This window comes from Aspergillus pseudonomiae, assembly GCF_009193645.1.
Source record: "Aspergillus pseudonomiae strain CBS 119388 unplaced genomic scaffold BDV37scaffold_118, whole genome shotgun sequence".
Taxonomy (NCBI): Eukaryota; Fungi; Ascomycota; class Eurotiomycetes; order Eurotiales; family Aspergillaceae; genus Aspergillus; species Aspergillus pseudonomiae.
This window is the reverse complement of record NW_022476110.1, coordinates 79,173-104,860: the sequence shown is the minus strand read 5'-3', so window position 1 is coordinate 104,860 and position 25,688 is coordinate 79,173. Positions and strand designations below refer to the sequence as shown.

Sequence of the window (25,688 nt, the reverse complement as noted above, 5' to 3'; positions counted from 1 at the left end):
TTTTTTTTTTTTTTTTTTTTTTTTTTTTTTTTTTTTTTTTTCTCTATTGACATTGTGCCTCTCATTCTGTCTGTCTTACGCCCTGGGATTCTGTGGGTTTTTCAATAATTATTCACGCCAACCACATCGTCCTTTCTGTCTTCAGCGAGAGTGACCGTTATCGACACTGCGCGGTGTCTTGAGTTTCAACGTCGTTGGTCTCCGACTTCGCCGATATCCGCCCACTAAGATTTGGCAGCGATTTGCTCCGGTAAGATCTAAAAATCTGGCCAAGCAAATCACGACGAGGGGCAGCTTCCACAGCTGTCCCGATCTGTCCACGCTACAGATATCATCCCTGCCGCAACCGCCGAACGGCGCGAACGACGATCCGTCCGGCATTGAGGGGGAACTTGTTACTGCACCACCATCCCGCTCTACATCGCCCGACGCCTTCAGCCTCCGCTCCGGACCCCGAAAGCTTGTGTCGACTAAGAAGCGGGTCTCAAGAAAGGCGCGCGGCGTCCTGGGCAAGGTTCGGGCCTTCCAAAGGATAGCTGCGGCCAAAATGGCTCATCCCACCATCAAGATCGACACAAACGTCCAAGCGACCAAGCGCTCCCTTCCCGAGGACAATGATGAAGGCTTCGAGGTCTTGGACGGCCCTGATCAGGATGGCCCGGGTCTGGAGGCTGGCGATACTGACTCCGTCCCACCTTTTCTCTGCCAGTCCGTCCTAGGTTGGTTCACTCCTGTTCCCACTACTCCGCATGTTCGGTGGTCATGTTGCAGTAGGGCTAATCAGATGACCGTTTCGTTTTCCAGAGATCCATCAAAAATTCGAGGACCTAGAGTGGATACAGCGGACACGTCTCGCAGAAGGTATGCTCGCCAACGACCCCTCCCATCGTTGGGCACTGGAGGCCGATCCAGAGGTCAAGGCAAGGAACCGATATATGAATGTGCAGGCGTGGGCAAATTGTCGTATCCATCTTCGCGTAAACGATGGCGAGTGTGATTTCATCAATGCCTCGCCGATTACTCTGAGGGATTCTGTGTCCCAGGAGGAGAGAAGGTATATTGCGACGCAGGTGAGCATGCCGCGTGCTGGTAAAGAAGTGTGCTTTCTAACCACTCACTTCCAGGGACCGAAAGCAGGAAATATATCCCACTTCTGGCACATGGTATTCCATGAAACGAAGGAAGTGGGGGTCATCGTTATGCTTACTCAAACATTTGAGTCTGGACGAGAAAAATGCTCTCAGTATTTTCCTCTCAATAGCGATAATTCCTTGATCCTACTGCGGGAAGACGAACGTGACCCATTTGTGAACAACGAGAACCACCCCATCGGAGATGAAAACGTCGTGGGCACGGTTGCGCTGCTAGAGACCACTTTTGACGAGAAGTCTCGTTCCGAAATCCGCAAGCTGCGACTCACTTGGGGTGCCGAATCGAAGATCGTTTGGCATTTCCTCTTTGCTGGTTGGGCGGACTATTCCAAGCCTGAAGGCGACGACCGCAGCGCACTTCTTCATTTGATTGAGCAAACGGGCTCCAAGAGCTCCTGGGATAATCCACGTATTGTGCACTGTAGTGCTGGTGTCGGCCGAACAGGCACTTTCATTGCCCTCGATCATCTCCTATTGGAGCTTCAATCTGACCAATGGTTGCAAGTCACTGACCCAGAGGTTGACCCAGTCTTTGAAACGGTCAACCAAATGCGCGAACAGAGAATGATGATGGTTTACAATGAGATGCAGCTGCAGTTTATCTACGAGGTCTTGCGAGAACAAATCGATCGGAAGCTTGGGAAGGTCCCTGAAGTGAACGGGCGAAAGTCCGATGAGCGATCTTCGAAAATGGCCAAGTTATCTACCGAGTCCTACTACCTGCCTTCCTCGAAACCAGAGCTGGAGCCTGTCTCGGATCGTGCCTCCACACCAACCAGAAGCTGGTCGGGAACCCCAGAAGTCTCCGACCACGAATAAATGGTTTTCTCGCTCCTGTTTTCATTGCGTCGCATTGCAGGCAAATCACTAGGCTACGGCAGGGCCCCTTTTCACTGTTATACATATATATATATAGTTCTCTTAATAGCTTTCTCATCTGTTTCCCAAGTTGCAGCATTCACGACGAACCATGAGTTCCTGACTTGCATTCGAGTTCACGCCTTTTTTTTTTTTTTTTTTTTTTTTTTTTTTTTTTTTTTTTTTTTTTTTTTTTTTTTTTTTTTTTTTTTTTGCACTTTATTGCATAACCTTTTGCCATGTTTGAATATTCATTTTACGACACTCATGTCCTCATGTGTTTGCTAGAGTCTTGTGTGGGAGCATGACGGCCACTGTTTATGGTTCAGTTCCACGTTACACGGTACTGAGAGTCCTATACGAAATGCTTCAAGCTCTGTTTCACTATTTTCATTCTTCACTGTATAAATTTACCAGACTGTACGGTTATAGCATGAAGACTGGTGTAGGGGTAAGATAATAGGATTTGCTTTCAGCGATAGTCTGCTCCGTATGCTAGAAAGCGTAAAGCTTTTGACATTATTTACAACGCCGGAAGTCCCTGATAAAAAGAACACGCCAGAAAGTCGAGCCTTAATGTATGAAGATGGACCGCAAATCCCACAAAATGAGATAATCAAGTTCAAGATCGTAAAGAGTGTTATATCCTGCAAATTAATCGTCAAACAAGCTGAGCAACATAGCAATAACGAGTTGGGATATTGCTTGAAGGAGGGCGTAAAACATGATGGATAAATCGGTAGAACAGATCAGTCATGAGGGATAGGGTAAGGATACGGTGACATTGGTAAGGATGGCAATGGCGTAAGGGTTGGTCTCCACTGTAGCAACGACCAGGTATGTTTTATGGCGATTGGGTTTAGATCCCAGTGTAAATCAAATCAGTCACTTCGTTTCTTCCCCTCTCCTTTGTCCCCATTGGCGGCAGGCGGGGAGGATTTTGAGCCCTCCCCGACCAAACCAGAGGGCTCGTTCGCACCGTCGTCCGAATCCCAGTTATCGACGGCATTCTCATCCCAATTGTCGACCTCACGCTCCAGGTTCGTGACCCCCGATTCCTGGGGCTCTAAACCCTCCTGCTCATGGTCGGTCTCACCATGACCGGGGCCGACGCCGAGCTCAACGTCATCTGTGGCGTCTCCAAGAGCTCCGAAACGGGCTTTGCGCCGTCTTTCCAGCATCCGCCGGTGGTACCAACTGCACAGGCCGACTGCGCCGAGACTGCCCACTATGTTGGCGAGGAGGTCGAACGGGTCGAACGAGCGACCATTGGGGAGGATCCCTTGGACAATCTCGGAGCCAATTCCCAGAATGGCGGTGCAGACAATTAAGGTCAATTGTAGCATGCGTCGGCGGGTGGTGTCGGGAATCCAGTAGAAGATGAGAGACAGCAGGAAGAACGTCACGACATGGAGAAACTTGTCATTGGGTTGTAGTTGCGATGGAACGCTTGGAGATGCACTGTGGGGGAGAAGACCGATATAAGCAGCCAAGAGCAAGAGGAAGACGAAGGCGCCTGCGGAGGTTCGGATAAGTCAGTGACTGACGATGTAGGACGAATGTCTATGATGGTTTCCTGGGAGGGGAAGAGGAAGCTGCGAAACTGGTCAATAGAGGTAACATACCCGCGAAAGGATAGCGGATCCGCATGATGATTGTGTGGTGGTCAGGGAAGCGTGCGGAGAGAAGTTGTGGTCGAGAAAGAGTAGCGATAATGATTCCGGGTGCGTCATGTGCTTTAACTGAGAGAACATCAGATCGGATGGGGAATCAGATATCAGAACACCTGCAACAATGAAAAAAAGTACCTTCTCGTGATTCATTGTCACCACCATCCAATCTCGAGTCCACCGGATGTGGGGAGTTCACCAACTAAGATACTAAATTATACACCACTATATACTACGCATTTCCATCCCAATATAATTATACCGGATAAGAAAACCGTTGATCACTCTCTAGAGAACTGCGCGGTTGGTCTGAAGGCTGCGGCAACCGTTCCGCCTTCACGGGATCGACTTCACTTCATCCGTTCGCGCAGAGAACCTCGTACAGAAGCCGTTCACTTCCCCATCAAAATCTCCGCCCGTCCCATCGTTTTTGGGTCGGAGATTATCTCCTTCCTCTTCTCTGCACCTCCTAGTTTGTCTCTATGTTTTTTCCCGTCACTCCAGCCGCCTTGTTGCTGCCTCTCCGCACCTGAATTTAACCGTGGAGAAACGAGCCCCCTCGCCCGCCCCAGAACCGGGGTCTTGGAGCGAGCATGTCGCTCGGACACCACCACACATGGTTGCCGCCAGGACATCTTCGGCCTCCCGATGATCATCACGATTCGCGGTCAATCAATGGCTACTCGAAATCATTTTCCGGCCCCAGGACGCCCCAAATGCGCGCCTCGGTCGACGCTGATGGGTCTCACGCGGGTAATCTGATATCGGAGGCTGATATGGCAGCCGAGGAAGACCCACGCATTGCCATATTTCGCGATCTATACAGACGCAGTGAGGCGAAAATAAATAACCTATTTGCTGGCCAGAAAAATGTGGTGGACCTCGTCGGCGCTGCCGTCGCGGACGCTGATGAGCCCGACACCAAGAATGAGCGCGCTGATGAACCCGCACCTCCTCCGGTCCCCGCTAAGAAACCCGCGAGGAAGCTGGATGATGATGATTACGATGACTATGACGACGATGATGATGATGATGCTCCATCGCCGCCAAAGCCTAAACCGCTCACCCCTTCCCAGGAATCTAGTGCTCCTCCTCCCTTAAGTCGCTATACGAGTGGCACGACATCGGCAGGCGGTGATGTCTCGAAAGAGACGAAGAAAGAGACGCTGGAAGATATCCGGAAGAAGTTGGAGGAAGACAAGAAGGCAACTGAGGAAGCTGCCAAGAGAAGCTTCCATACCATCTTCTATACACTAGAAAATGACCGAGATGCTATGCTGGATCAACAACGTCTAGAAGAGTCTGAACGGCAAGTTGAAGCTGAAATGTCGAGCCAAGCCAATGCTGGCAACAATGCGACTTCAACTTCAAATGGTTACGGCTCGTTGAGCAATGCTAACCTTGGCGCGTCGAGCCTAACGTTGAAGAATCTTATTGCGAGAATCGACATGAAGCGGACAATGGTGCAAGCCTCTGATGCGGAGCTTCGGAGTTTGATGAGCGAGGTACGGAAGAATCGCAGCAAATGGGCCAGTGAGGATAAAATCGGCCAGGAAGAGCTATACGAAGCCGCGGAGAAAGTCCTTAGCGAACTCAAAGCGATGACAGAGCATTCAAGTGCCTTTCTGACTCGTGTGAATAAACGAGATGCGCCGGATTATTACACAAGTACGATATACCCTTGATTCGAAGTCACGCCTGTGCTAATTCATTTAACAGTCATCAAGCATCCCATGGACTTGGGAACAATGACCAAGAAGCTGAAAGCACTGCAGTATAAGTCAAAGCAAGAGTTTGTTGATGACATCAATCTGATCTGGTCGAACTGTTTCAAATATAACACAAATCCGGACCATTTTCTGCGCAAGCATGCCTTGTACATGAAAAAGGAGACGGAGAAGCTTGTTCCTCTTATTCCAGAGATTGTAATCAGAGATCGTGCTGAAGTTGAAGCAGAGGAGCGTAGACTTCAGCTCGCGGAGCTTGACGGTGCAGAAGAGAGTGACGATGAGCCTATCATGTCCTCCAGAGGTAGGAAAGCTCCTGGTAAATCGTCCAAGAAGGGTGCTGCTCCAGCTCGAAATACCCCTAGCGGATCTGAGCCTCCTGCATCTTCCCAGCCACCAGCACCTGCACGCGCGGACTCCGATGTTCCTGCCGATGGCACCCAAAACGGTTTCGCGACACCACCACCCGGGACACAGACACCCTCAGACCCTGCTGGCGTCGCGGCTGGTGTCTCCGGAAGTCATGGTGATTCTATGGACATTGATGGATTAGCGCCCCCGACTAATGCACTCAGTGCTTTATCAGCACCGGGCGCGGAAGCTGAGGATCCTGAGTACAAGGTTTGGAAGCAAGTCACGAAAAAAGACAGAGCTCTTATTGCTGCAGAAAGGCATCGCTTGTTTAAAGGTGATAAGCTAAACTCGGACGAACCGGCTCTACTGCGCACCAAAGCTGGTATGCGAAGGTGGCTGAGGAATCAAAAACAGGTTAATGCGGAAGGTGATAAGTCCAACGAGCAAAATGCACAAGCCATGGAGCCTGGCCCGGCTGGGGAATCTCTTGCTGAAGGGATTGAGGTCGAAGAGGATAAAGTGATTCCTGATTATTACGATGTTATGTCAGGTGTTCCTGATCTGCCTGGGCAACTGCTTTGGAGGGAAGACTCTGATGGCAATATCGTGGATGCTTCAGAGGAGTTTCTAAGGATCTTGCCGAAGGGAACATTCACCCAGCCCGAGAGCAAACTTTCCCGCAAGATGGATGCGAATATGCGGCAAATGCAAGAGACTCGAAAGATTTGCTCCAAGATTGGCATTGTCAAGCAGATGCAGTTGCAATCTCAGGTATGTTTTGCTCGCTCCTGTAAGGGCTGATCAATATCCTAATTTGAATTGTAGATGTACCAGAACCAATTCCAGAAATACCAGCCGGAACCATTTGTTGAGCACGATGTTCCTCCTCATGTGATGAATGATGAAGGGCCTGTCGTTTCTCCATGGGTTTGCAAGGCAGCTTTGCAGCGCTCCGTTGCAAAGATATTCTACCATACTGGATTTGAGGAGTACCAACCGTCAGCTCTTGACGCTGTCACTGATATCGCTTCTGATTTTTTTCAGAAGATAGGAGAAACCTTCAAGTCTTATATTGAGGCACCCAAAGTTCCTACCAGCGATTCAACGGATATTATGCCTTCAAGCAATCAGTGGAAGAAGGCATACACTGAACCGGAAATTGTGCTTCACACGCTGAACTCTGTCGGCATCGGTGTTGAGGATATTGAGTCTTATATCAAAGACGATGTGGAACGACTTGGAACGAAGCTAGCGACTGTCCATGACCGCTTGAGGTCTTTGCTATCTGAGCTTCTGCGGCCTGCCCTTGCCGATGGAGGTGAAGATGGTTCCAGTGCATTTGCAGATGGCAGTGAACAGTTCGTTGGCGGTGACTTCGCTGAAGACATTGACGAAGATTTCTTCGGGTTCAAGGAGCTCGGTTTGGATAAGGAATTCGGCTTGGCTACTCTCAGTGTCCCGCTTCACCTGCTTCAGAATAGGATGTACAACGCTGCTCAGTCCCAGAATACAAGGTATGGTAGACCACTTCCGGATGCATTATTGATACTCACTGTTTTTTAGTTCCACCCAAACCATAACCCTCTTCCCACCGCCCCCTCCATACCCACGGATCACATCGGAGACGTTACCGGCACAAATTGGATTGGTCCAAGGGTTTTTTGGTGCCAAGTTGCAAGCGAACAACACCGAGGGTCTGATTGAAGATCTCGAACTACCACCGAAACAAAGACCAATGGCTGCTAAACCCCGTCTTCCAGCCTCTGGCAAGATCCAGCCACCCTCAGCCCCGACCGGGCCGACTTCCAGCCCCCAAAAGCGGCCACTCCCTCCAACAGCTCCTGGTCAGCAACCAAACGCTGTCAAGCCTGGGCCCTCAGAACCCAGTAAGAAGAAGGTCAAGAAGAACAGTGGCGTGGCCCTGGAAATTCCTGGATCAGTTGCCGACGGAGACGAAGCTGCAGCGAATCTGGATGGCACTAAGACTACCGATGACCCAACATCGACAAACTTGGATTCCAAGGACTCTGCTGAGGTCTCGGGGGGTCCCGTGACCGAATCTAGCAACGTTAAGAACGGACTAGATAACTCCATGTCAGACGTTACTGCTGCTGGTGAAGGCGCCGGTCCTGCCGGTGATGCCAACGGCGATCCAAACAAAAGCCACAACAGCACGGCTCCGTTGACAAACGGTACAGCGGGTGATACATCATGATGTTATACGAAACATACCGAACCCGTCGCGTTGCAGGCCAAAGTGGTGCTTGTATAGCCTTTCCACTACCCTATACCTTTGGATGACTCTATCTCTCTCTTCCAGCTTCCAGGGTCCTAATACCCTTTCTGTTAAATTTATTTCCGCATCATATTTCGCTTTCAGTGTTTTTCTAAAGTGCATGAATACCCGGCATTTCTGGTTGGCCAGGTGAAGCCATTTCTTGGGCATGAAATAGACAACAACTCACATCCGAACACCGGGGGAACGCTAGCGATGAGAATTCGATATTCTGGTTTTCTGGCAGCAGCGTTCGCTTCCGTTTTCCATCCTTTCTCTCCATTATTCTGCATTAGGGACCGGGACATTGAAACAAAAAAGAAAACAGGTGATTATATGGAATGGCGCAGCATGGCATGATTTAAGGAGGGAATAAACAGCACAGCAACTCACCCATTCTTTGTACCAGCTGGTTCTAATCCTTGACTATTCTATTTTATCCTTCTTTGACTTCGAGACAAAGGGTGCACCCCAGAGCAGCCAACCAGCCCGGACCAAATTGTTCACATCTGGGTGTCTTTCCTTGTCTCTTTTTACTGTACTTTGGTGACTCCTCTTCTTCTATACCATGTACTCGTATGCTAATATAAGCGTGCGCAGTGTTTCTTTCCCTCTTCGTTTGGATTTCATTTCTTCTTCCTCCCTTATCACTCCTTTCTCTCGTTTTGCTTGCTCGTTCATGCCATGTCTCCACTTTTCACTTGCTGTTCTGTTCTACTGGTCCGTTCATCATCGATGTATTATCCGATTTTCTGCTCTGCTACTCTAAACAGAGATCAATACTCGTATATAACATGTCATCTGACCTAAAGACCTTAACAATCCAGTACCTGGCTAAGCTGCAGTTTAAAGTCAAGTGCTGTTGTCAGTCGACTATCTTACCTATTGGTGTGACGCACTCGATTCCGTTTTCGTTATTTCATGGCACCGAATACTTAGAAATACGATGATGATTTTATCTACTCCCATACGCCTCGTGGGCGTTTGGTGCTGAAGCACGTAGCAAAGCAAGTTGAGATGAGATTGTGAAAGCCTAAAGATATTCCTTAGGTACATACTGAATCTCTCGTCGCAACAACTGCATCCTCCAGACCCATCCGCCTTTGCTAAAGGCAGTCAGTTCCTTTGGCTCAGCTGTCGCTGACTCGAGCCTCTAAATGCATGACCATGACTAGTGGAAAATCCTGATAACATGAGCCAACGCAGCAAGCAAAGCTGAAGGAGCGGAGATAACCCAGTCCATATGCCAGACGTGGCTGGGGAAACGTAGTGAAGTGGTGAAAATAAATTTGCCGCTTTGCGTAATATTCAAGTATCCATATAGCCAGCACCTAGATGTACCAAACTGCAAAGGGCAGTCTATTTGGAGTACCGTGAATTGGCAAGAGCCTCGGGTCCACCGGCTTATCCTTGGGCTTAGGGTTCGTCATTGGAACTTCGCGTCCGCTTCGCGGACCAGAACTGGCAGGCACATCCTCATGATGACGAGCGCGGGCCGCAATAAGGTGTGCATAGTAAACTGCCGGGACTATAATTGCTCATATTAGTCACGAACTCTTATACAATAAAAAGAAGGGTGCGTACACAATGAAACCGAGGTAGTAGACCGCATGTACTGATAACAATGATCATAGATCATGTTCTCCAACTGATGTGCTTTGTGCCCAATTTGGTCCAAAATAACATGATAGTGGACGGGCCTTGAGGTCCCTTGAAGTGCAATGTGGGAGTATAGGAAAAAGTCCCAGTCATGCGGGCTAGTAACGTCCTTCTCAATGAGAAGTCCTGGCAGAGGATTGCCGTTTTTGTCGGCCGCATTGCGATCATTCGGTTTAGGGAATGCTCGGATATGGTGGCGCTTATTCGCGATGATAACTGTAAACTTTCCCTTCCATTTATCTTGGGTTAATTTCATGAAGATAGACTTCATGTCCAAGACTTCTTGCTTGAGAATCTTCTCTCTCTCCCCCTCTGAGACGCCATCGCGGAAGTAATAAACGTTGTCGGGAGCGCGTCCTTGACCAACAGTAGACATCCACTCTCGCACAAGTGGAGTGAGCATGTGCTCCATATTTGCACGAGCGATAATTTCCACTCGGTCACCATTCGTCTCACAGGCACCCCAGTAGCGTCCACCAAAAGTATCCATGCAGACGGATACAGCGGCCATCGAAGGCGACCAAACGCCTATGGTAGGATGCGTGACATCCGCACCAATGATCATCGACATTGGCTTGAGGTTGGCATCATTGACTTTTGGTATGATGCGAGCAGTGGTACCCCCGAGCTTTGCATTGACTTTCATCAAAACGTTCGAGATATACTGCGGGTTCGCCTTAGCCACATGGGCAGACTGCAAGACCTGGGAAGGCACACCCCAACGGCAGTCACAGGATTTCTTAATCCGGAGGTATGTGAACGAGTTCTTGTCTGGGACAATAATCAACAGGAGCTGGGGCTCCCTTTGGAATTTGTTGCCGGTTGAGTTGAAAAGTCTCTTTATCGCCTCGCCGGTGTCCTCTTTCAATTCAGCAATTAAGGGGCGTTGGGTAATGTTGCCTCCATGGCCAGCATAGGTCTTCATGAAACCGTCAACAAAGTGCTCCACCTGGGTTTTGTTGATGGCGTTGCGTTTGCCTGGGATAAACCCAACACCCCAGCAGCTGAGAGGCTGTTTGTTTGGCTGATAGAACTTCTTTCCACGAAGATCCCAGCGGCCGTTGGTGCCTGGATTGTGGCGTTGGTTGCCTCCAAACTGGATATCAGGATTTGGAAGCAATCGAGCCTTGGTACGGATCATGTTCTCGTCAATTTGGAGTCCGAAAGTCTGTAGAACCGGGTCCTTAGAATAATCCAGCATTCTCTTGGACTTATGGATCGAATTGAGGCGATCAGCTGGGCGTGCTGCAGCATACTTGATCATCTGCGAGGTCTGGTATTCGTTTAGTTTCCAAGGATATTTGTGGAGACCATGGATAGTTAAGTACTCCATGGGGTAGACAATGCCTTTCTTTGTCATTTCAACCATGGGAAGATCCGGGTAAGTGAGTAGAAGGTTGTATTTCTTCTTGAAATATTGCTCAACGGTGATCTTCTCAATAACACCGGTCGCTTTGTCCTTGATTTCGATAATGTACTTGCTAGCACTGGCATTGATGAGGCCCTTAACGGTAAAATTCACATTCGTGCAAGGGCAGCCCCGGTAATGTGCTTGGACCACGAGCTTTTTCAGCCGGCGGTGGACTTCGTAAAATGCGTTCGATTCGGTCGTGCCGCCGTGACCATCTGCGACAGGTCGAAGCTCATGCATGAGATGTTGGTGATCACGACAGTCCAAGATGGCCATAGCAGCACCCAAAAAAGAAGTGCGAGCCCAGAAGCACGTATTTGACACGTCGATGTTGACAATAAGTCCACGATTCTAGATAGCATTGTCAGTCTGAGGAATAGATACAAAGAGAGCGTTGGCTTACAATAGCAGGCCTGATAGCCTCATAGACGCCCTTGAAGGCCAATACACCATTGCCCAAGTCCTTGTGCTCTCCATTTTCATCGAAGAAGGAACGTCGGATTGCCAAAAATCTGCCGCTGGGCCATTCGCGAATGACGTGGTCAAGAAAATCTTTCATGGTAAGTTTATTTTTGAAGACAATCATAATGGTAAGAAGAAGACAGGAGAAAGAAGGCACATACTCAGAGCCTCTAAAACAGATTCAGAAAAAGCAGCACGTCCCTGGAGCCAGGCATTCAAGACGGCGAGGTTGACTGTCTTAGTAGGGCGTACAACCAGACGGAACGCATTAGAAGTTCGACCTCCGGGGCGGCCTTGTTCAGCGTCAAGATCGACCATAATATTGAGCCCGTTCGAGTAGTTATTCATGGACCTGTGAAAGTGAGCAACCCCTCTTTTTATGGGTTGAACAGTACAGGACATACCACGCAAGCTTGCGACCATCGTAGATTATCTGCTTTAAAGCCGTCTTTCTCGCATTGGAATTCCAGACCTTCTTACAGACGATATTTTTCTCATCACCGTTGCCGATGTTGACCTATATTCTGAGTTACTCCATATCTTCCAATGGGGTATCGAATGAAGCTATTGGCTGAGCCAGACAAGATACCATGGTTGCCGGAGACACTCACATCGTATTGGTAGACATTCCTACTGGGGAACTTGGTGATCGGGTATGCGTTCAGGGAAATGTCCACTTCTTTGCCAGTGGTGTTAAAGCCCGGGCGAGGCACAGTTTCAACTGGGACAGAATACTTGACGACTTCGTCAGCTTCACGAACTCGGAGGTGGCGGAGACCGCCGGTAAGTTTATTGACGACTTCGAATTCCTCCATAGCGGAAGAGAAAGCAGACGTATCGCTGGTATGAGACCAGGAGAGCGGCAGTATAAAAGAAACAAAACGAGGCAGCAAGATCCTATAGGGATGGGGCAGATGAGGGAAGGAGAATAAGTTCCATAGGGAGGAAGAGAGGGCTTTTTATAAGGGGAGAGCGCCATCCTGTGAAGCGTTTGCACTTGATTTAGGTGATAGAAGATAAAGCAATGAATGCCGGCTTCCCACATCGATGGATAGCCTTCGGCCTGTGAATCCCTGTAATTCCATGCATGTGCCGTTTGGGTAAACGGGAATAAGCATGGGCCTAGGAGGGAATCCGCACAGTGAAGGGTGGAGAGAATAATAAAAATACCAAAGAAGAACCAAGAACAGGGAATTTATGTGGCACAAAAGAACAAAAAGAAAGAAAAAGAGACAGACGAGTCCAAGGAAATGAGAATAAGAATGGAAGGCGAGAATGCCCAAGGGAATGTAAATCAACACGCTACTTACCAAATGGTTAATCGCGAAAGCTGACAAGGGCAGATCAACGTTTCGGCACACGTCTGTTTTCAGCCTTGGTTTATCCAAAGCTGGATCGCTCAGAGGAGCAGAAGCCATTCTTAGACTGGTAGTCGGGGTTGCGATGCAGGTGGAATGGAATGGATGTTGTCGTCAAATACAGGGTTACAACGGCTTGTAAGACGTTTGTGGTGGACAGACACAAGGATGGAAAATGGCGAGAGGCTAATGAAGATAAGAATGCTAGAGATCTCGGAGGGTGGGTTGGTGATGAAAGGTGATGAGAGGTGTGGTAGGTGAGAAGATGTTGGAGGAAGAAAAGGATGGAGGAAGCTTGATGAAAGAGATGAGACGAGGAAGGTGAGGAAGGTGAGATGTTGCAAAAGAAACACAACAGGGCAGGTGAGGTGTAGTTGATTGGGTCAGGGGGTTGCCCAGGGCGATGATCATGAGAGTTGCTTGAGCAGCAGGTGCGTATAGAGCTGAACGTGGAAGGGAAGAGTCAACAGAAGTTGACAATGGTTGACCAGGTCTCTTGCTGGAAATCCCGTCACGGTCAGTGTCACGTTTGCAATGCTTGCCTCTTTCGGACTGTTCTATACTTGACATCTCTCAGCCACCGCACGTTGTGTAGATAGATGGTGCTCACCAGGGAAAATAGAGTAGGTCGAGGCCGAGATACACATGTTCTGGAACGCAAGGTATTAATAGAAAAAGGTTGTGGAGCGGCAGGAGATCAGTTTGGGCATGAGCACCGCTGGCAATATCATGTTCTCATCCCGTCTCTGACGCTGTGGCACACTTGCATAGATGCTTATTGAAGGAACGATCTGGAGGATACATCGCACCACGCCTTTTACTCAGATGGAGAACGTCGTCGCTTTAAGAATACGTTAAATACCATTGTTAAAGTAGAAGAAAGATATTGCAGACTCGAGAGGTATCCTGAGAATCGCACAATCCGTGCCATAGAAAGAAGCAAAATTTCCCCTTCGTCAACCCACCACAACTTCCTAGTGACCCGTTCCATATTGGAGACCAAGAGATATAAAGAAAAACTGTACAAACCCGACCTGCAATGGATAACATACCCTACCCAAAAGAAAGTCACCGAGTGATATTTGCTTGTTGACCCCAGCTGATAGGGGGGTTTCGTGACAATTTGCCAAACCAAACTTTAACGCCGTTCGTCAAATGTAAGCAACGTTGAAAATGACTACAGATCTAAGACACGCCAGGCCGATGCGAGACACCAGGCAATGTGAACCCAAGATATTCAGATATTGCGCATTATCATCAAGCAATAGTAGGAGTCATGCCTCTATGCGTTGGTATATTACTGTGGGCGATAGACACCTGTGCGAAACGGTAAGCATTACTTGCACAAAAGGTGGGGCTCCAAAGAGATTCTAGAGAATTGGAAGCGTACCAGGAAAACCAAGCCCGCGCACAGATGATGGAAGTGGAATCTGTGAGATGGAGGTGGGCATATCAATTCTTCGGATAAGCTCAACCAGCTTTTCCGGTGAGAACCGACCAGCGTTGTAGGATGACGCCGAGGGAATGATGCTCAAGAGATAAACAATGTCTCGAGGTAATGGAGCAGGTGAACCTTGTGACCGAAATTGAGATCCACTCTGGCTGCTGATGACTTGTTGAGCACGTTTTGGCGGATCCAACTGTCGCCTCTGGGTTGTTTTCAAGGGGGAGTCGGCTCGAATAAACTTGCGTGGTCGATTCGTATCGTCATCAAAGTCTTCTAATGGTCTTTTCGGTGAGTTGGTCACTGATGCATCCGGATACCTCGAAGATGGAGTGCCATGACGAGACACGGGTTGTTCCGTAGGGAATGCTGTCTTGGGCCTTGTTTGGGAGGGAGAGATGATCGGCCGCACCGCGGTAGGGTCGAAAGCAGGGCTAGAGTATCGATGGGCGAACTGTTCTAACGTCGGGTCTTCAGGGAACAGTTCACGCATGCGATTCTCCAGATTTATGACTTGTACTAAATCTCCATATCGAGACTCGTATTCATGAAGGAAGGCAAAGATGGGTTTGGTCTTGAGCACATTTTCTGGGTTAGATGCCAGCTTTCTTACCGTCATCTCGAAGACTGCACGAGCGTCTGGAAAGGGGATGTCAGCTTCCACCTTAAAAAAATCGAGTTGGGATCCGGGGACCTACTGATGACATCATTAATATCAATCAAGTGCTTCAAGTATTCGAGTGCGAAATTCTCATCCTCGGGGAATAGCTTAGCACCCCGTTCAAAGATCTTTGTTGCAGCAGGGTCTTTATAGCAATGATATTCGATGAGTGCACTTGCAATGTAGACATCACTAGTGATACGTCCTCGTTTGCGGGCGTCCGCAAACACTTGTCTTGAGCCAGGCATTTCGCCAGGTTTACCCTTGCCTTGTATGCGGCGCATTGCGCGCATTAGAGCAATCCATGCGAACGAGACCGTTTTAGAAAGGATGCCGATTTGGATTGCATGCGCATTGCGCAGGGCTTCGATCTGGGCGTTCTTCATCGACTCTCTTGCCTTCGAGTCACCTTGATCGTCATCGTCATCGTCTGTCTTGGACGGCTGAGTATCCGGGTTCATTTTCGCGAAAGTTTCCTCGAGTCGTGCAACATCTTGAGATTCTCGAGTGCGTGCTTTTGCGATTAAGTCGTAAAGCGCATTAAGCAGCTTGTCATAAGGTTCTCTAACCTTGGCACCTCGCTTTATTGGATCTTGTTCGGACTCCGAAGTGATTTCCAGTCGGTCGGCACGCTTGAACGCAAGAAGACAACTCTCCGGGTTAGCTTCTATGCCGTTCTTTAAGAATTCATTCCCCTCGTTCTCCATGTCGTTTAGGAAGCAGAATTCAGCAGCTTCAAACCATATCTCTGGTAAGAACCTAAGAGCCATGAGAGCTTGCTTATACACATAAATTACACGAGCTTTGAAAGCGGCCTGATCTTCCTCTTTTAGAACAAGTGGGTCTCCTTTCTCCCATTTGATCCAGCGCTTCCAGATATCAACCTGTTGTCCGAATTCAATGTCACCATCAGAGCCTAGAACAGGGGGTAGCCTGGGTAAAGTTGTCCGGTTCAGGTCCCTTGTGATGTTTTGCAGTTCTGTGTAAGAGCTGCGAGCGGTCATGTACGAGGGTGACTGCTCCTGAAGAAACTTCCGTCCCTGTACATAAGCATAGCAACATTAGCGTGGGCACGCAACTGCAGGTAAGCAGGGCATAAATTACCGTGAGTTTGTTTAGACCCATTTCAAACTGGTCGTATTCTTTCCAAAGATTATTGACAGCTTGAGTGGGAACGCAGATAGCTTTCTGATAAGCTTTGCGCAGCAAATCCATTTTTTGCTGGTCCTGCCACCCAGAACCGCCGACATTCCCCGGACCAGAGCGAATGAACTGGACATAATCTGTCCATATAGACCCGGAATCCTTATCTACACCGACATACTGCAGTGCTAAATCATAGGCGGACGAAATAATCCTCCTTGATTGGCCAGTAGTATCAGTTGTCAAAGGGTTACGACGGCGAACGTAGTCGAGATATACAGTCCAAAGCTGGACGTCGGGAATAGTCAAGAGAGTCCTATTAAATATCTGTTCGAGGCGATATAACTCGTTGAGTTCAGACTCCATGGTTGCATATGCCACCCACTGTTCGGCCTAAGAAGGGTCAGTCCTTGCCTTCTCCCAAGGCGATGCATGAGATACTTACAGAAAAGGGGAACGCCGTCAGGAAACGCTCGTATACTTCACGCGCACTGTCGATTCTATTGCGGCTTCTGTGTTCATTGATCAACTCGAGCCATGCCGGGATGTCACCACGTGGGTCTTCTTGTATTCTGTCCTCCAAGATACCAACGCGATCATGAGGCAACCGACCCTTGGCGGTCGACGGAGAATCAGGAGCGGGTGTAGCTGCAGCGCTATCTTGCATATTTTCAGACTGTAAAGTACGTGAGTTGTACATATCCTGGCTCAAAAGCGCAGGTGTATCGCTTTTAGAAGCAGCAGCAGAAACAGGGGTATAAGAGCTATTGGGAAAATTCTTTGCGTTGGCAGATGCCTGCACAGCACCGTCCATTGATACATCAGGGGTAGGAGTATCTTCATTTGCATTTCCTGAAATGGGTTGCTGAGGCACATTCATAGATATAGTATTCATGTCCTCGACACCTAGTACAGCTGGCGGTTCATAATCCGCATCACCCGCGTCATCCTCATCTTCGTCCTCAACCACAAAGCCCCCAATTGTCCTCGTCTTCAATGGCACAGGAGTACCCGACGCAGGTGCCGACGCTGATGCCTGGGAGTCAGCTCGGGATGGTGTCTGGGAAGGGTAGGCATTGTCCGCGGGCTGGCTGGGATCCGTTTCAGGGGGAATAGACTGTGTAGGGGGGGTTGGGTCTGAAGGAGAAGCACTTGAAGGTGCGATTTCACTTTGCTTAGAATCAGGAACGGAAGCTGAATATTGATCTTGAAGTGTTTTCGAAGGATCATAATCATCTGAATCTGAACTAGCGCCCTGATCTTCAACAGCCTTATAGTCCACGGAGTCCGCATTCATTGCCTGGGCCTGGAAAAAGGCCTTCTCAGCATCATCTTCAGCCATGACAAAAGCGTTTTCTGGGTCCCAATCAAGGTGTCGTGAAAAGAAAATCTGCGTGATCGGATCTGGTTAGCGACTGACTCTGCAGAGGGGGGGGGAAATGGACGATCCGATTTTTCTGCTACCCAAGCAACGTACAAGGAATATTAAGACCCCTAGTCTGTGAGAGGAGAAGCCAGAAGGCGCCCAATCACTCTTGGGAGGTATCCGCCTCAAACAGAATCCGGGGTAAAATAAGATTTAGTAGGTCAATGGAATGCCAGTGATAGATGATGCCGTCTCACAAGCTTGTGGCTGAAGCTGCAGCTGTCACGCAGAACCGTCTCACGTGATGAAGGCGGTGGGCGCGAGAATGCGCCCAACCGACGCGGCGCGTCGTCGATCCTTCTTTAGGGTCGAACTGGTTTAATTAGTACTTACTCGCTGCGTCCCTCCCCTCAATTGAAGTCTCCAGTTTCTCCGTCCTCCCTCCCTCCTTCTTCGTTTGACTTTGACCTTGTTTTTCAAGTGTCTTCTACTGTCTTGTTGGCCACACCTCCCATCCTTCGCAAAATTTCCATCTCACCTTGCCCTACAATTAACGCCAGCCGTTTACCGCCATGTCCGTTGTTTCTCTCCTTGGGGTTAAGATCCAGAACAACCCCGCCCCTTTCCTCGCTCCCTATCAATTCGAAATCACTTTCGAATGTCTTGAGCAGCTGCAAAAAGGTATTACGTAGAATATCGTCCCCGCGGCAATACTTGGCTAACCAGATGCTAGACTTGGAATGGAAGCTCACTTACGTCGGTTCCGCGACATCGTAAGCGAGGCTCGAAATGGCACTTTCGACAGACATGTTTTTAACTAACTGGAATAGGTCCGAATATGATCAAGAACTTGACTCTCTTTTCGTCGGTCCCATCCCCGTTGGCGTAAACAAGTTCATCTTTGAAGCCGAAGCACCGGACCTTAAGCGGATTCCTACATCCGAAATCCTTGGCGTCACTGTGATTCTTCTCACCTGTAGCTATGATGGTAGAGAATTCGTCCGTGTTGGTTACTATGTGAACAATGAATACGACTCGGAGGATCTCAGCGCAGAGCCTCCTGCAAAGCCAATCATCGAGCGGATCCGTCGAAACATCCTTGCGGAGAAGCCAAGAGTGACTAGATTCGCAATCAAATGGTACAGTGCTTGATGATCGTCATTCGAGTACTAATTGTGGCTAACATTCACTTCTTTTCATCAGGGACTCGGAAGAATCTGCACCAGCCGAATATCCCCCAGATCAGCCAGAAGCTGATATTCTGGAAGATGACAGCGGTGCCTATGGTGCTGAAGAGGCGGAGCTTGAAGCCGCCCTAGTAAGAGAACTTGCGGATGCAGAGAGAGATGTGAAGGGTGAAGATCATGAGATGGAGGGCGCCGAGCCCGCTATCAAGGAGGAAGAAGAAGAAGACATCTCCGATGCTGAGAGTGAAGATATCGAAGATGAAAGCGATGATGATGAAGAGGATCTCGACGAAGAAGAGGCCGGTGATGGTGATGAGGATGTCGAGATGGGTGACGACTCCGAACAGAAAGATGATGGTCCCAAGGCTGATTCTACAAATCAACACTCTCACCAGCCAGAGGTTATGGTTCACTAGGTTGAACATCTCTTGAAATACGCATTGATAACACCCCTCTTACTTCCTGACATTTATTTTAACAAGTTTGTTTTACATGATTTTACGATTCTGTTGCAACGTTATGATGACAACCCTACCAGCCCTACTATCGGTTTACAAAATCACTGCATCTAGTTTATGATATAGAACCAACATAATCTAACGAATGAATAGTTGCTAGGTCTCTAAGCTATCCTCACTTTTTCATTCCTAACTATGAACGTAAGGAACAAGCAAGGGTATGTAGCCGGGGGTAACAGGATCACTATCCACCAACCAACTAAACACCCGGCCTTGTTGCCCGCCCATCCCTAGCAGCTACATGCAAGGTGGTTGGGAGATAAGCACTCATGGCGCCCCAAAATCAGGACCTATCGTCTCCATAGATACGGTGTGAACTCAACCAGCCTTGACCGTTCTACCTATTCCTCGCTATTACCTTTTTCCTACTTGGGTTGGCGCCGCAATAGTCCGTCCAACGCTCACCTCGCATTGCGCGAACCCTCGACATCCGAGTACTTGGACACCGCTAGTTGCACACAAGTCATTGTATAGTCGCTCTGAAGTCGGTCAGCCTGCGTTCACGTGAAACCTCTGGCTAAAGGGCGTTGAGTTATCTCCTAGATCGACTCGCCCTTCGAAGGAATGAACCTTGATAATATACATGAGAGTAAGCTCAGCCAAACGGGGTCTGTATTGTTGCCTTGCAATATAGGCATAGAAAATACAGACAGGCATACTAGCCTCAAAAACAAAAACCCTCAAACTCCTGTATCGTGCCTTGTATATCCCCCGTATGATCATGTGATCATGTATAACCCTTACATGTGCGCCCTGCATGGGAAAGCCCAGGCGCTTAACCAAAAAGTTTGACAGTCGGGCACGAAATAGCAGATGCCGAGGAGATATAGTAGTCTGAAGTCAAACATATCCAGTTTGTCAGTCTCAGAGCATCTCGAGGTGTATCCTTGGAGATAGACGCACCCAAGGCAGAAGAGAAACCATGCCACATTCTTATATTTGGACTGCATATATTGAAGCCATCTCTATAAATGATATCGAGTACTGCACAAAGCTACGCTACCGGCCTCGATAGAAGGGTGAGAGGGGGGTAGGAGGGTGCTTGTCTTTCCTTCTATCTCTTTACCTTTTTAGACCTTTTTTCTTTCTCTTGGCTAGATAGGTTTCATTCACCTTTATGGCTCGGTTTTTTCACCAAGTATTCTGTGTGACGGCATAAGTCCTAGTAGAATTTATTCTAAGTCACTGAATCCCACCTAGTCTTGGTTGAAGTACGTGCCCTAGTCTTTAGTATTCCTTTGTCACATTCTCTTCTTCTAAATAGTCTGAGGTGAAGTAACTCAATATAGTTAAATGGAGGCTTTTTTTTGCGTATTTTAGGACAAATAAGAGAAGAAAGGCAATTCTTAGGCTGGCATGAAAAGTTGAGAAGGGTGCACAGAGATCTAAATAGCGTGTGAATTACTCTTTATGATAGTAGTTACCAGGGCCTATTAATATTACTGTACTTACTACTAGAGTTCAATGGCTAGAATTATATTGCTGGGGTTCACTGAGCTAGCATTGTTTACTTCACACATGTTTATGACATGGTCGTTGATATTGAAGAGGTTACCGGCGCCAGAGAGATTCGTCTTAAGCAGGGTTGGCTTGTTATTTTCAGAAAAAAAGGTTGGTTATTTCGCAAGGCCTAAAGAACTAGAAATAGAGGGACTATCTATATTTACGCACACAGCTCTGAAAGTAGGTAATATAGAGATAACTCAACCAACGAAAACAAAAAAGAAATTAACACCAACTCCAATACTTAACGTAGGGTATGTAAATAGCTATACTGCGTAGACACGATCTAAGACAATCAAAATGGTATATTTGCCCCGCATTTTATAAAGGAGTCGTCTACCAGTCACAAGCATTTTAGAGTCCAAACTTCGACCCTAACACTGTTATATTGATTAGCGAGGTATGGTCAAAAGAAGAAATCAACATGAACTTACCACCCAGCACAGCCTTCTTCTTCTGGTTCTGAACGTACTTGTTGACGTCCCGGGCCCAATTACTGCTGTTTTCTTCCAGTCGTTCCATCTGGTCACCGGCAAAATTCAGCTTTTCAGTGCGCTCCTGCACCTGGCGCTGCATATACGACCAATATCCTTCTTGGCTGCCTTGTTCCTGGGACAGATTGGACATGGTTCGTCCCTCCCTAGCAAGTCTTCGGCGCTCTTGATCTTCAAGCTTCATCTGCTCTTGCATCTTTTTCGAAGGCGGGCGATCAGGGCCTCCAACTATAGGAGCACCGCCGTCAGTAAACACTCCTCAGTCAAACGTAGCAGGGAAACCTAGAGAACTGGGAAACGGGTATACGAACTGAGAATGTCCATGTCAGCAGGAGAAATATATTGAGTACCGGCGATCCATTGCATGTTGGTAATCGTCGGGCGTGGGGGGGTGGCCGCCTGTACGTTATAGAGCTGATCTTCGGAATGTCGCCTGCAATCTTCATTAGAGAATTGTTGACCTCAGACCGATGAGAAGGTGCACATACAGCCCAGTTCCAGCTCCCCAAACGTTAAACAATCCCACTTGGGAAGGCCCGGTCCAAGTAAGAACTGTTCCATTAAAGCAAACTGTGGACTCCGAAAGGCGTTTCATATCGGCCATGTAATTAATTTCCTTACAGCCCATCTCTTTGAGGCCTGGGATGGAGAAAGCCCGCACGTTTCCATCACCAAAAAGCCCAACAAGGCTGTAACCTCGACCCTCAACTTTGACAACTGCAGCAGAGTCGCACAGATAATCTTCCCACGATTTATGTGCGCCCTTAGAAGTTGCAGGCTTGAAAATCCTGCAGCCAGAAACGGTTACAGCAACGACGACACCGTGTACCCGAACCCCATTTCTTAAACCCCCAACAGCGTTCGGAGTAGCTAAGGCAAGGTTACCACTCTCAGCATCAATAGGAATGATGCTTATAACCTTATCATCCAGCAAAGTTGATCCAGCAAATGAAGCCATATAGCCTCCATTTTCCGTTGGAAGGATCTTAAAGGTTGCAAGATTTCCCCGGTTGGTACCTACAAAGCAGCAAATGCTCGAATAATCTGCAGAAACCCAAGGGTTAGCATAATTTGGATTATCTCAAGACCTCGCTGTCTTTTCCTACCTTCTCCCTCCAAAGTCAATACCCCAAATTCAATGCTCGTTGGCCATTCTGGTGGGGCGTCCTCAGACGATCGGTGTCTCAAGAAACTACTCCGCTTGCTAGGCTTTGTTAGTTCGGACAATCGTGCTGTATGAATCACTGCCGGCCCGCGCAAGTCGATGATCGCCAAACCACCACCTTCGAAGCCGGCAGCGACAAAACCAACTTGACTATGTTTCAGCGCGGTGACTGATCCTTGTTGCATATCCAAAAGGGTAAGGGGAAGAAGTCCCTGCTTCAACCCAGGATCAGTTCTGTGAACGATCTTAGTCAACTTCCCCGGTCCTTCGTTAGCGCCGGCGGGCTCTTCGTGGCCAAAATTTCCATTGCTGCCCCAACGGAATATCACGACCTCACCACTCCTGAGGCCAACCGACAGCTCTCCTGTTGACCCGCTTAGAGCCATTTCAGTGACTTCAACATTACTGACACGACCAACGGCGCGAGCCAAATCCACCTGGATGACATCCCCATTCTCGACCTCATCATCATGGCCTACATCCCAGAGACGAATGGTGCCATCGGCATGAGCGGTTGAAATCACGTTACGATCTTCAAAGCGCTTGAGGACCTTCTTCCCCTCCGCACCACCTAGTAGGAATTTTGGTCCTTGCGACCTCCGTTCCCTGAGACCAAGCCAAGCTGAACGATCGACTGGCGTAAGCGTCATCTTGTTCACGAAAGGATGGACAAATGAAAGAGAAGGGTGAATCATATTGGTGGGGGTAATCGGATGGCCGCTTGGGAAGCTCAAGGTTATCAACTCTCCCGAAGAAAGCACGGCGATCAAGGCAATCGGATCATGTCCTCCAGCATAATAAGGCGATGTGCGGGGAATAAGGCAGAAATCCACGACTTCTGCGCCTGGGGGCGTTGGGAGATTTGCTATTTGCTTTGGAGACTCGAAATAGTTCGAAATTATGGCCCAAGAGGATGTTTGATAATTTGGAGTTGGCCCCAGGTCGATGAAGGTAAGTCCTTTGTTGGCCTCAGCCTTCGGTTTACCACCAGCTATTAAAAGTCCACTATCATCCCCATTTCCCTTAACACACCACGCAATATGAGTAATAGGGTCCCTGAGCCCAACAGCGCTCCCTGATGACAGTGGTCTCTCAGAACTAGCACCGGGCTGGTCAATATTGGGGGTTGTAATTGACCTAGCCGCTATCTTGCGACCATCTTTAGAGTCCCATAGAACCAAACTATTGTCATCATGCACTGTCAGTACGAAAATCCCGTTAGGGTGCCAGATGGCCCTGGTAAGCCTTGGCCTGCGCGGCTCCTGGGATGGGACATCGCAATTTCCACCCAATGCACCTGGGGGAACTTCATACTCGAAGTACTTCTGTGCTAGGTTCTGCTTAAACGAGAATGTCACGGCCCCTTCGGGATACCCCACTAGGATCTTTCCAATATCGCGAGGTGAAAAGGAGAGTGCGATGACAGGGCAAAAGCGTGCTCGCGGATTACGCTGGGCCCAGAGATTGGGAACTTTAAAAGGCGTTAAAGATTCACGATCGAGATCGTATGCAATGATATCACCTACGAAAACCAGTTAGCGCATCTTCAGTAACCGTTGCGGAAGCGTTGCCCGGATACCATTCTGCAGGCCAATGAAGGCATAGTCGAGGCTAGGATCCGTCAATAATGCGCTGACATGGTTAGGAGGGGCAAAAGAGAAGAGTGTCTGTCGTGTCTCGAGGGAGAAAACACAAATTTCACTTTTCGAATCAACGCTGACAAGCTTGTCGGCACAAAATTGTAGAAACTTGGCCGACGCCTTCCGGGGCAGTGAAAAGACAACGGATACCCGACGCTGGCCGAAAACATAGATCTGACCGCTGCCAAACTGAGTATCACTGGTGCCAACAGCAATCAGGGATTGAACAGGATCGTAGGCGATAGCGCTGATCTGAGAATTTATGCCATATCGAGCGAACTGCGAACAGGTGAGCAACGGGAAAAATGTTGCCTTGGGTGCCAAGACATACATCATCGAGGGCGAACAAGTCCGGTGACAAGCCATCGGACAGGTCCTTTTGGATGCCAGCTTGCTTTCCTCTCAGGAAATGCGCCATTTCCTGCGAATGTGAAGCTCTACTGAGAGGTAAGAAGAGTGTGGAGGGGAGGAAAAAGAAAGATGAGCTGTGTTTCGTGGTGTTGAAGGGGTGCGGAGCGGAGACCCCACACATGAGCTTTGAAGCGTCATGGCGCGGAATCCGTTGCAGGGCAGCCGATCAGCCCCGCCTTTAATTGGGGGAGGTTTTTTTTTTCTGCCCTATAAATTACGACCTCCTGACAATCAATGTATGAGTACTGCTACTACTAGTACTAGGAAGTAGTACATACATACCGACCGACAAGAAGAAAAGAAGCAGGTGGAAAAAATCGAAATAAAAAAGGACAAGAAATAAAAAAGGTGGGGTATATCAGAAAGACTATTTGAAGCCTTCCCATAGTTTTGTGAACGCTAAGTTGGGTGGGTGAAATCAGCAGCGCGGGTTTAAGTCTGGGGCTCTGTTGAGCGAGGATTATATTTGCTTTACGAGTCGTTGAAGTAGAAAAGTTCAAGGTTACAATAGTTGGCCGAGTCCACAAGATCTCCCAAGGGAACATACTTAGAAACATTATTTTAGAACGTATAGTTCTATTTGTGTTGTCAGGTAGAGACGTAGTCTCTGAAGTAGAACTCCCAGTTGAGTCCCTGCATTAGTAGATCAGAGCTAGACAGTAGCAAATTGAATGGTCATACTTCGATATTAGAAGAGTCTCGAAAAAAAAACCAGTAATAGAAGTAAATTATACTAAACGTTTTTTATCTAGGGTGTTCTTGTTCTTTATGTGTCGGGGAATCCTCTACTCAGCTGGGAATATATTTAAATATCTGGGAAACTATACTCCTATTAGTCTATCTTCTCTAGAACAAAGGTAGTACTTTTACTTGCTGTAAATCCTGGCAAACTTGTTCTGTACCCAAGTCCGAGCCAAGAGTTTGTACTACAGGCCAGATCTGCTAGGCAGCAACAATCGACTGAGCATTTGCTTCTAACTGAGACGATCCTGTCCTACTGCTTCCGCCCAGCAGAGTTTCAGTTAACCCCCATATTAGCTTTATCAGGTCTATGTTCCCATTCCCGTTCCTTCTCTTTGGATAGTTCCGAGTCCCGCTGGAAATGAAATCTATGGCCTGTATCAAAGACACCTAAACGCCGGTACTGTGCAACCCCCTTGGTAGGTCTGAGAACCGGGTTCATCCCTCAGATAGCAGCCATCTTGTTCAATATCATCGTCAACCGCCTCCT

The 25,688-nt window shown here is 48.4% G+C and overlaps 8 protein-coding genes across 8 annotated transcripts; 3 read left to right on the top strand and 5 right to left on the bottom strand.

The window, feature by feature from the left end:
• The first annotated feature begins 68 nt into the window (after positions 1–68).
• ptpB (tyrosine protein phosphatase PTP1) lies at positions 69–2,150 on the top strand. Its single transcript, XM_032083522.1, has 3 exons — positions 69–719; positions 805–1,070; positions 1,125–2,150. Exons 1-3 carry the CDS (start codon positions 548–550, stop codon positions 1,968–1,970), a joined length of 1,284 nt encoding a protein of 427 aa, XP_031935859.1. The 5' UTR covers positions 69–547; the 3' UTR covers positions 1,971–2,150.
• A 307-nt stretch (positions 2,151–2,457) lies between these two features.
• Positions 2,458–3,888, bottom strand: BDV37DRAFT_263261 (VanZ family protein). Its single transcript, XM_032083521.1, has 3 exons — positions 3,818–3,888; positions 3,635–3,751; positions 2,458–3,525 (listed from the first exon to the last, which is right to left on the bottom strand). The coding sequence occupies exons 2-3, from the start codon at positions 3,657–3,659 to the stop codon at positions 2,891–2,893; spliced, it is 660 nt and encodes a 219-aa protein (XP_031935858.1). The 5' UTR covers positions 3,660–3,751; positions 3,818–3,888; the 3' UTR covers positions 2,458–2,890.
• Positions 3,889–4,058: 170 nt separating this feature from the next.
• BDV37DRAFT_27873 (SAGA histone acetyltransferase complex subunit SPT7) lies at positions 4,059–8,056 on the top strand. The gene is made up of 4 exons (XM_032086140.1): positions 4,059–5,347; positions 5,399–6,531; positions 6,586–7,274; positions 7,324–8,056. Exons 1-4 carry the CDS (start codon positions 4,273–4,275, stop codon positions 7,973–7,975), a joined length of 3,549 nt encoding a protein of 1,182 aa, XP_031935857.1. The 5' UTR covers positions 4,059–4,272; the 3' UTR covers positions 7,976–8,056.
• Positions 8,057–8,861: 805 nt separating this feature from the next.
• On the bottom strand, positions 8,862–12,382 carry BDV37DRAFT_290957 (putative eukaryotic translation initiation factor eIF-2C4; the record flags this gene model as incomplete). The annotated part of the gene is made up of 6 exons (XM_032088830.1): positions 8,862–9,563; positions 9,620–11,456; positions 11,509–11,657; positions 11,729–11,919; positions 11,972–12,084; positions 12,179–12,382. 6 exons carry the CDS (start codon positions 12,380–12,382, stop codon positions 9,367–9,369), a joined length of 2,691 nt encoding a protein of 896 aa, XP_031935856.1. The 3' UTR covers positions 8,862–9,366.
• Positions 12,383–13,749: 1,367 nt separating this feature from the next.
• BDV37DRAFT_27847 (uncharacterized protein) lies at positions 13,750–14,098 on the bottom strand. The gene has a single exon (XM_032086058.1). The coding sequence runs from the start codon at positions 13,973–13,975 to the stop codon at positions 13,793–13,795; it is 183 nt and encodes a 60-aa protein (XP_031935855.1). The 5' UTR covers positions 13,976–14,098; the 3' UTR covers positions 13,750–13,792.
• On the bottom strand, positions 13,766–17,788 carry rna14 (cleavage polyadenylation factor subunit RNA14). Its single transcript, XM_032083520.1, has 5 exons — positions 16,619–17,788; positions 16,135–16,566; positions 15,068–16,070; positions 14,316–15,008; positions 13,766–14,242 (listed from the first exon to the last, which is right to left on the bottom strand). Exons 1-5 carry the CDS (start codon positions 17,513–17,515, stop codon positions 14,223–14,225), a joined length of 3,045 nt encoding a protein of 1,014 aa, XP_031935854.1. The 5' UTR covers positions 17,516–17,788; the 3' UTR covers positions 13,766–14,222.
• Positions 17,789–17,915: 127 nt separating this feature from the next.
• On the top strand, positions 17,916–19,348 carry asf1 (nucleosome assembly factor ASF1). Its single transcript, XM_032083519.1, has 4 exons — positions 17,916–18,220; positions 18,273–18,312; positions 18,370–18,678; positions 18,743–19,348. The coding sequence occupies exons 1-4, from the start codon at positions 18,112–18,114 to the stop codon at positions 19,140–19,142; spliced, it is 858 nt and encodes a 285-aa protein (XP_031935853.1). The 5' UTR covers positions 17,916–18,111; the 3' UTR covers positions 19,143–19,348.
• A 1,456-nt stretch (positions 19,349–20,804) lies between these two features.
• BDV37DRAFT_263249 (putative SNARE-dependent exocytosis protein (Sro7)) lies at positions 20,805–24,521 on the bottom strand. Its single transcript, XM_032083518.1, has 7 exons — positions 24,378–24,521; positions 23,986–24,325; positions 22,348–23,928; positions 21,730–22,285; positions 21,553–21,674; positions 21,182–21,469; positions 20,805–21,127 (listed from the first exon to the last, which is right to left on the bottom strand). Exons 1-7 carry the CDS (start codon positions 24,462–24,464, stop codon positions 21,102–21,104), a joined length of 3,000 nt encoding a protein of 999 aa, XP_031935852.1. The 5' UTR covers positions 24,465–24,521; the 3' UTR covers positions 20,805–21,101.
• Positions 24,522–25,688: the final 1,167 nt, after the last annotated feature.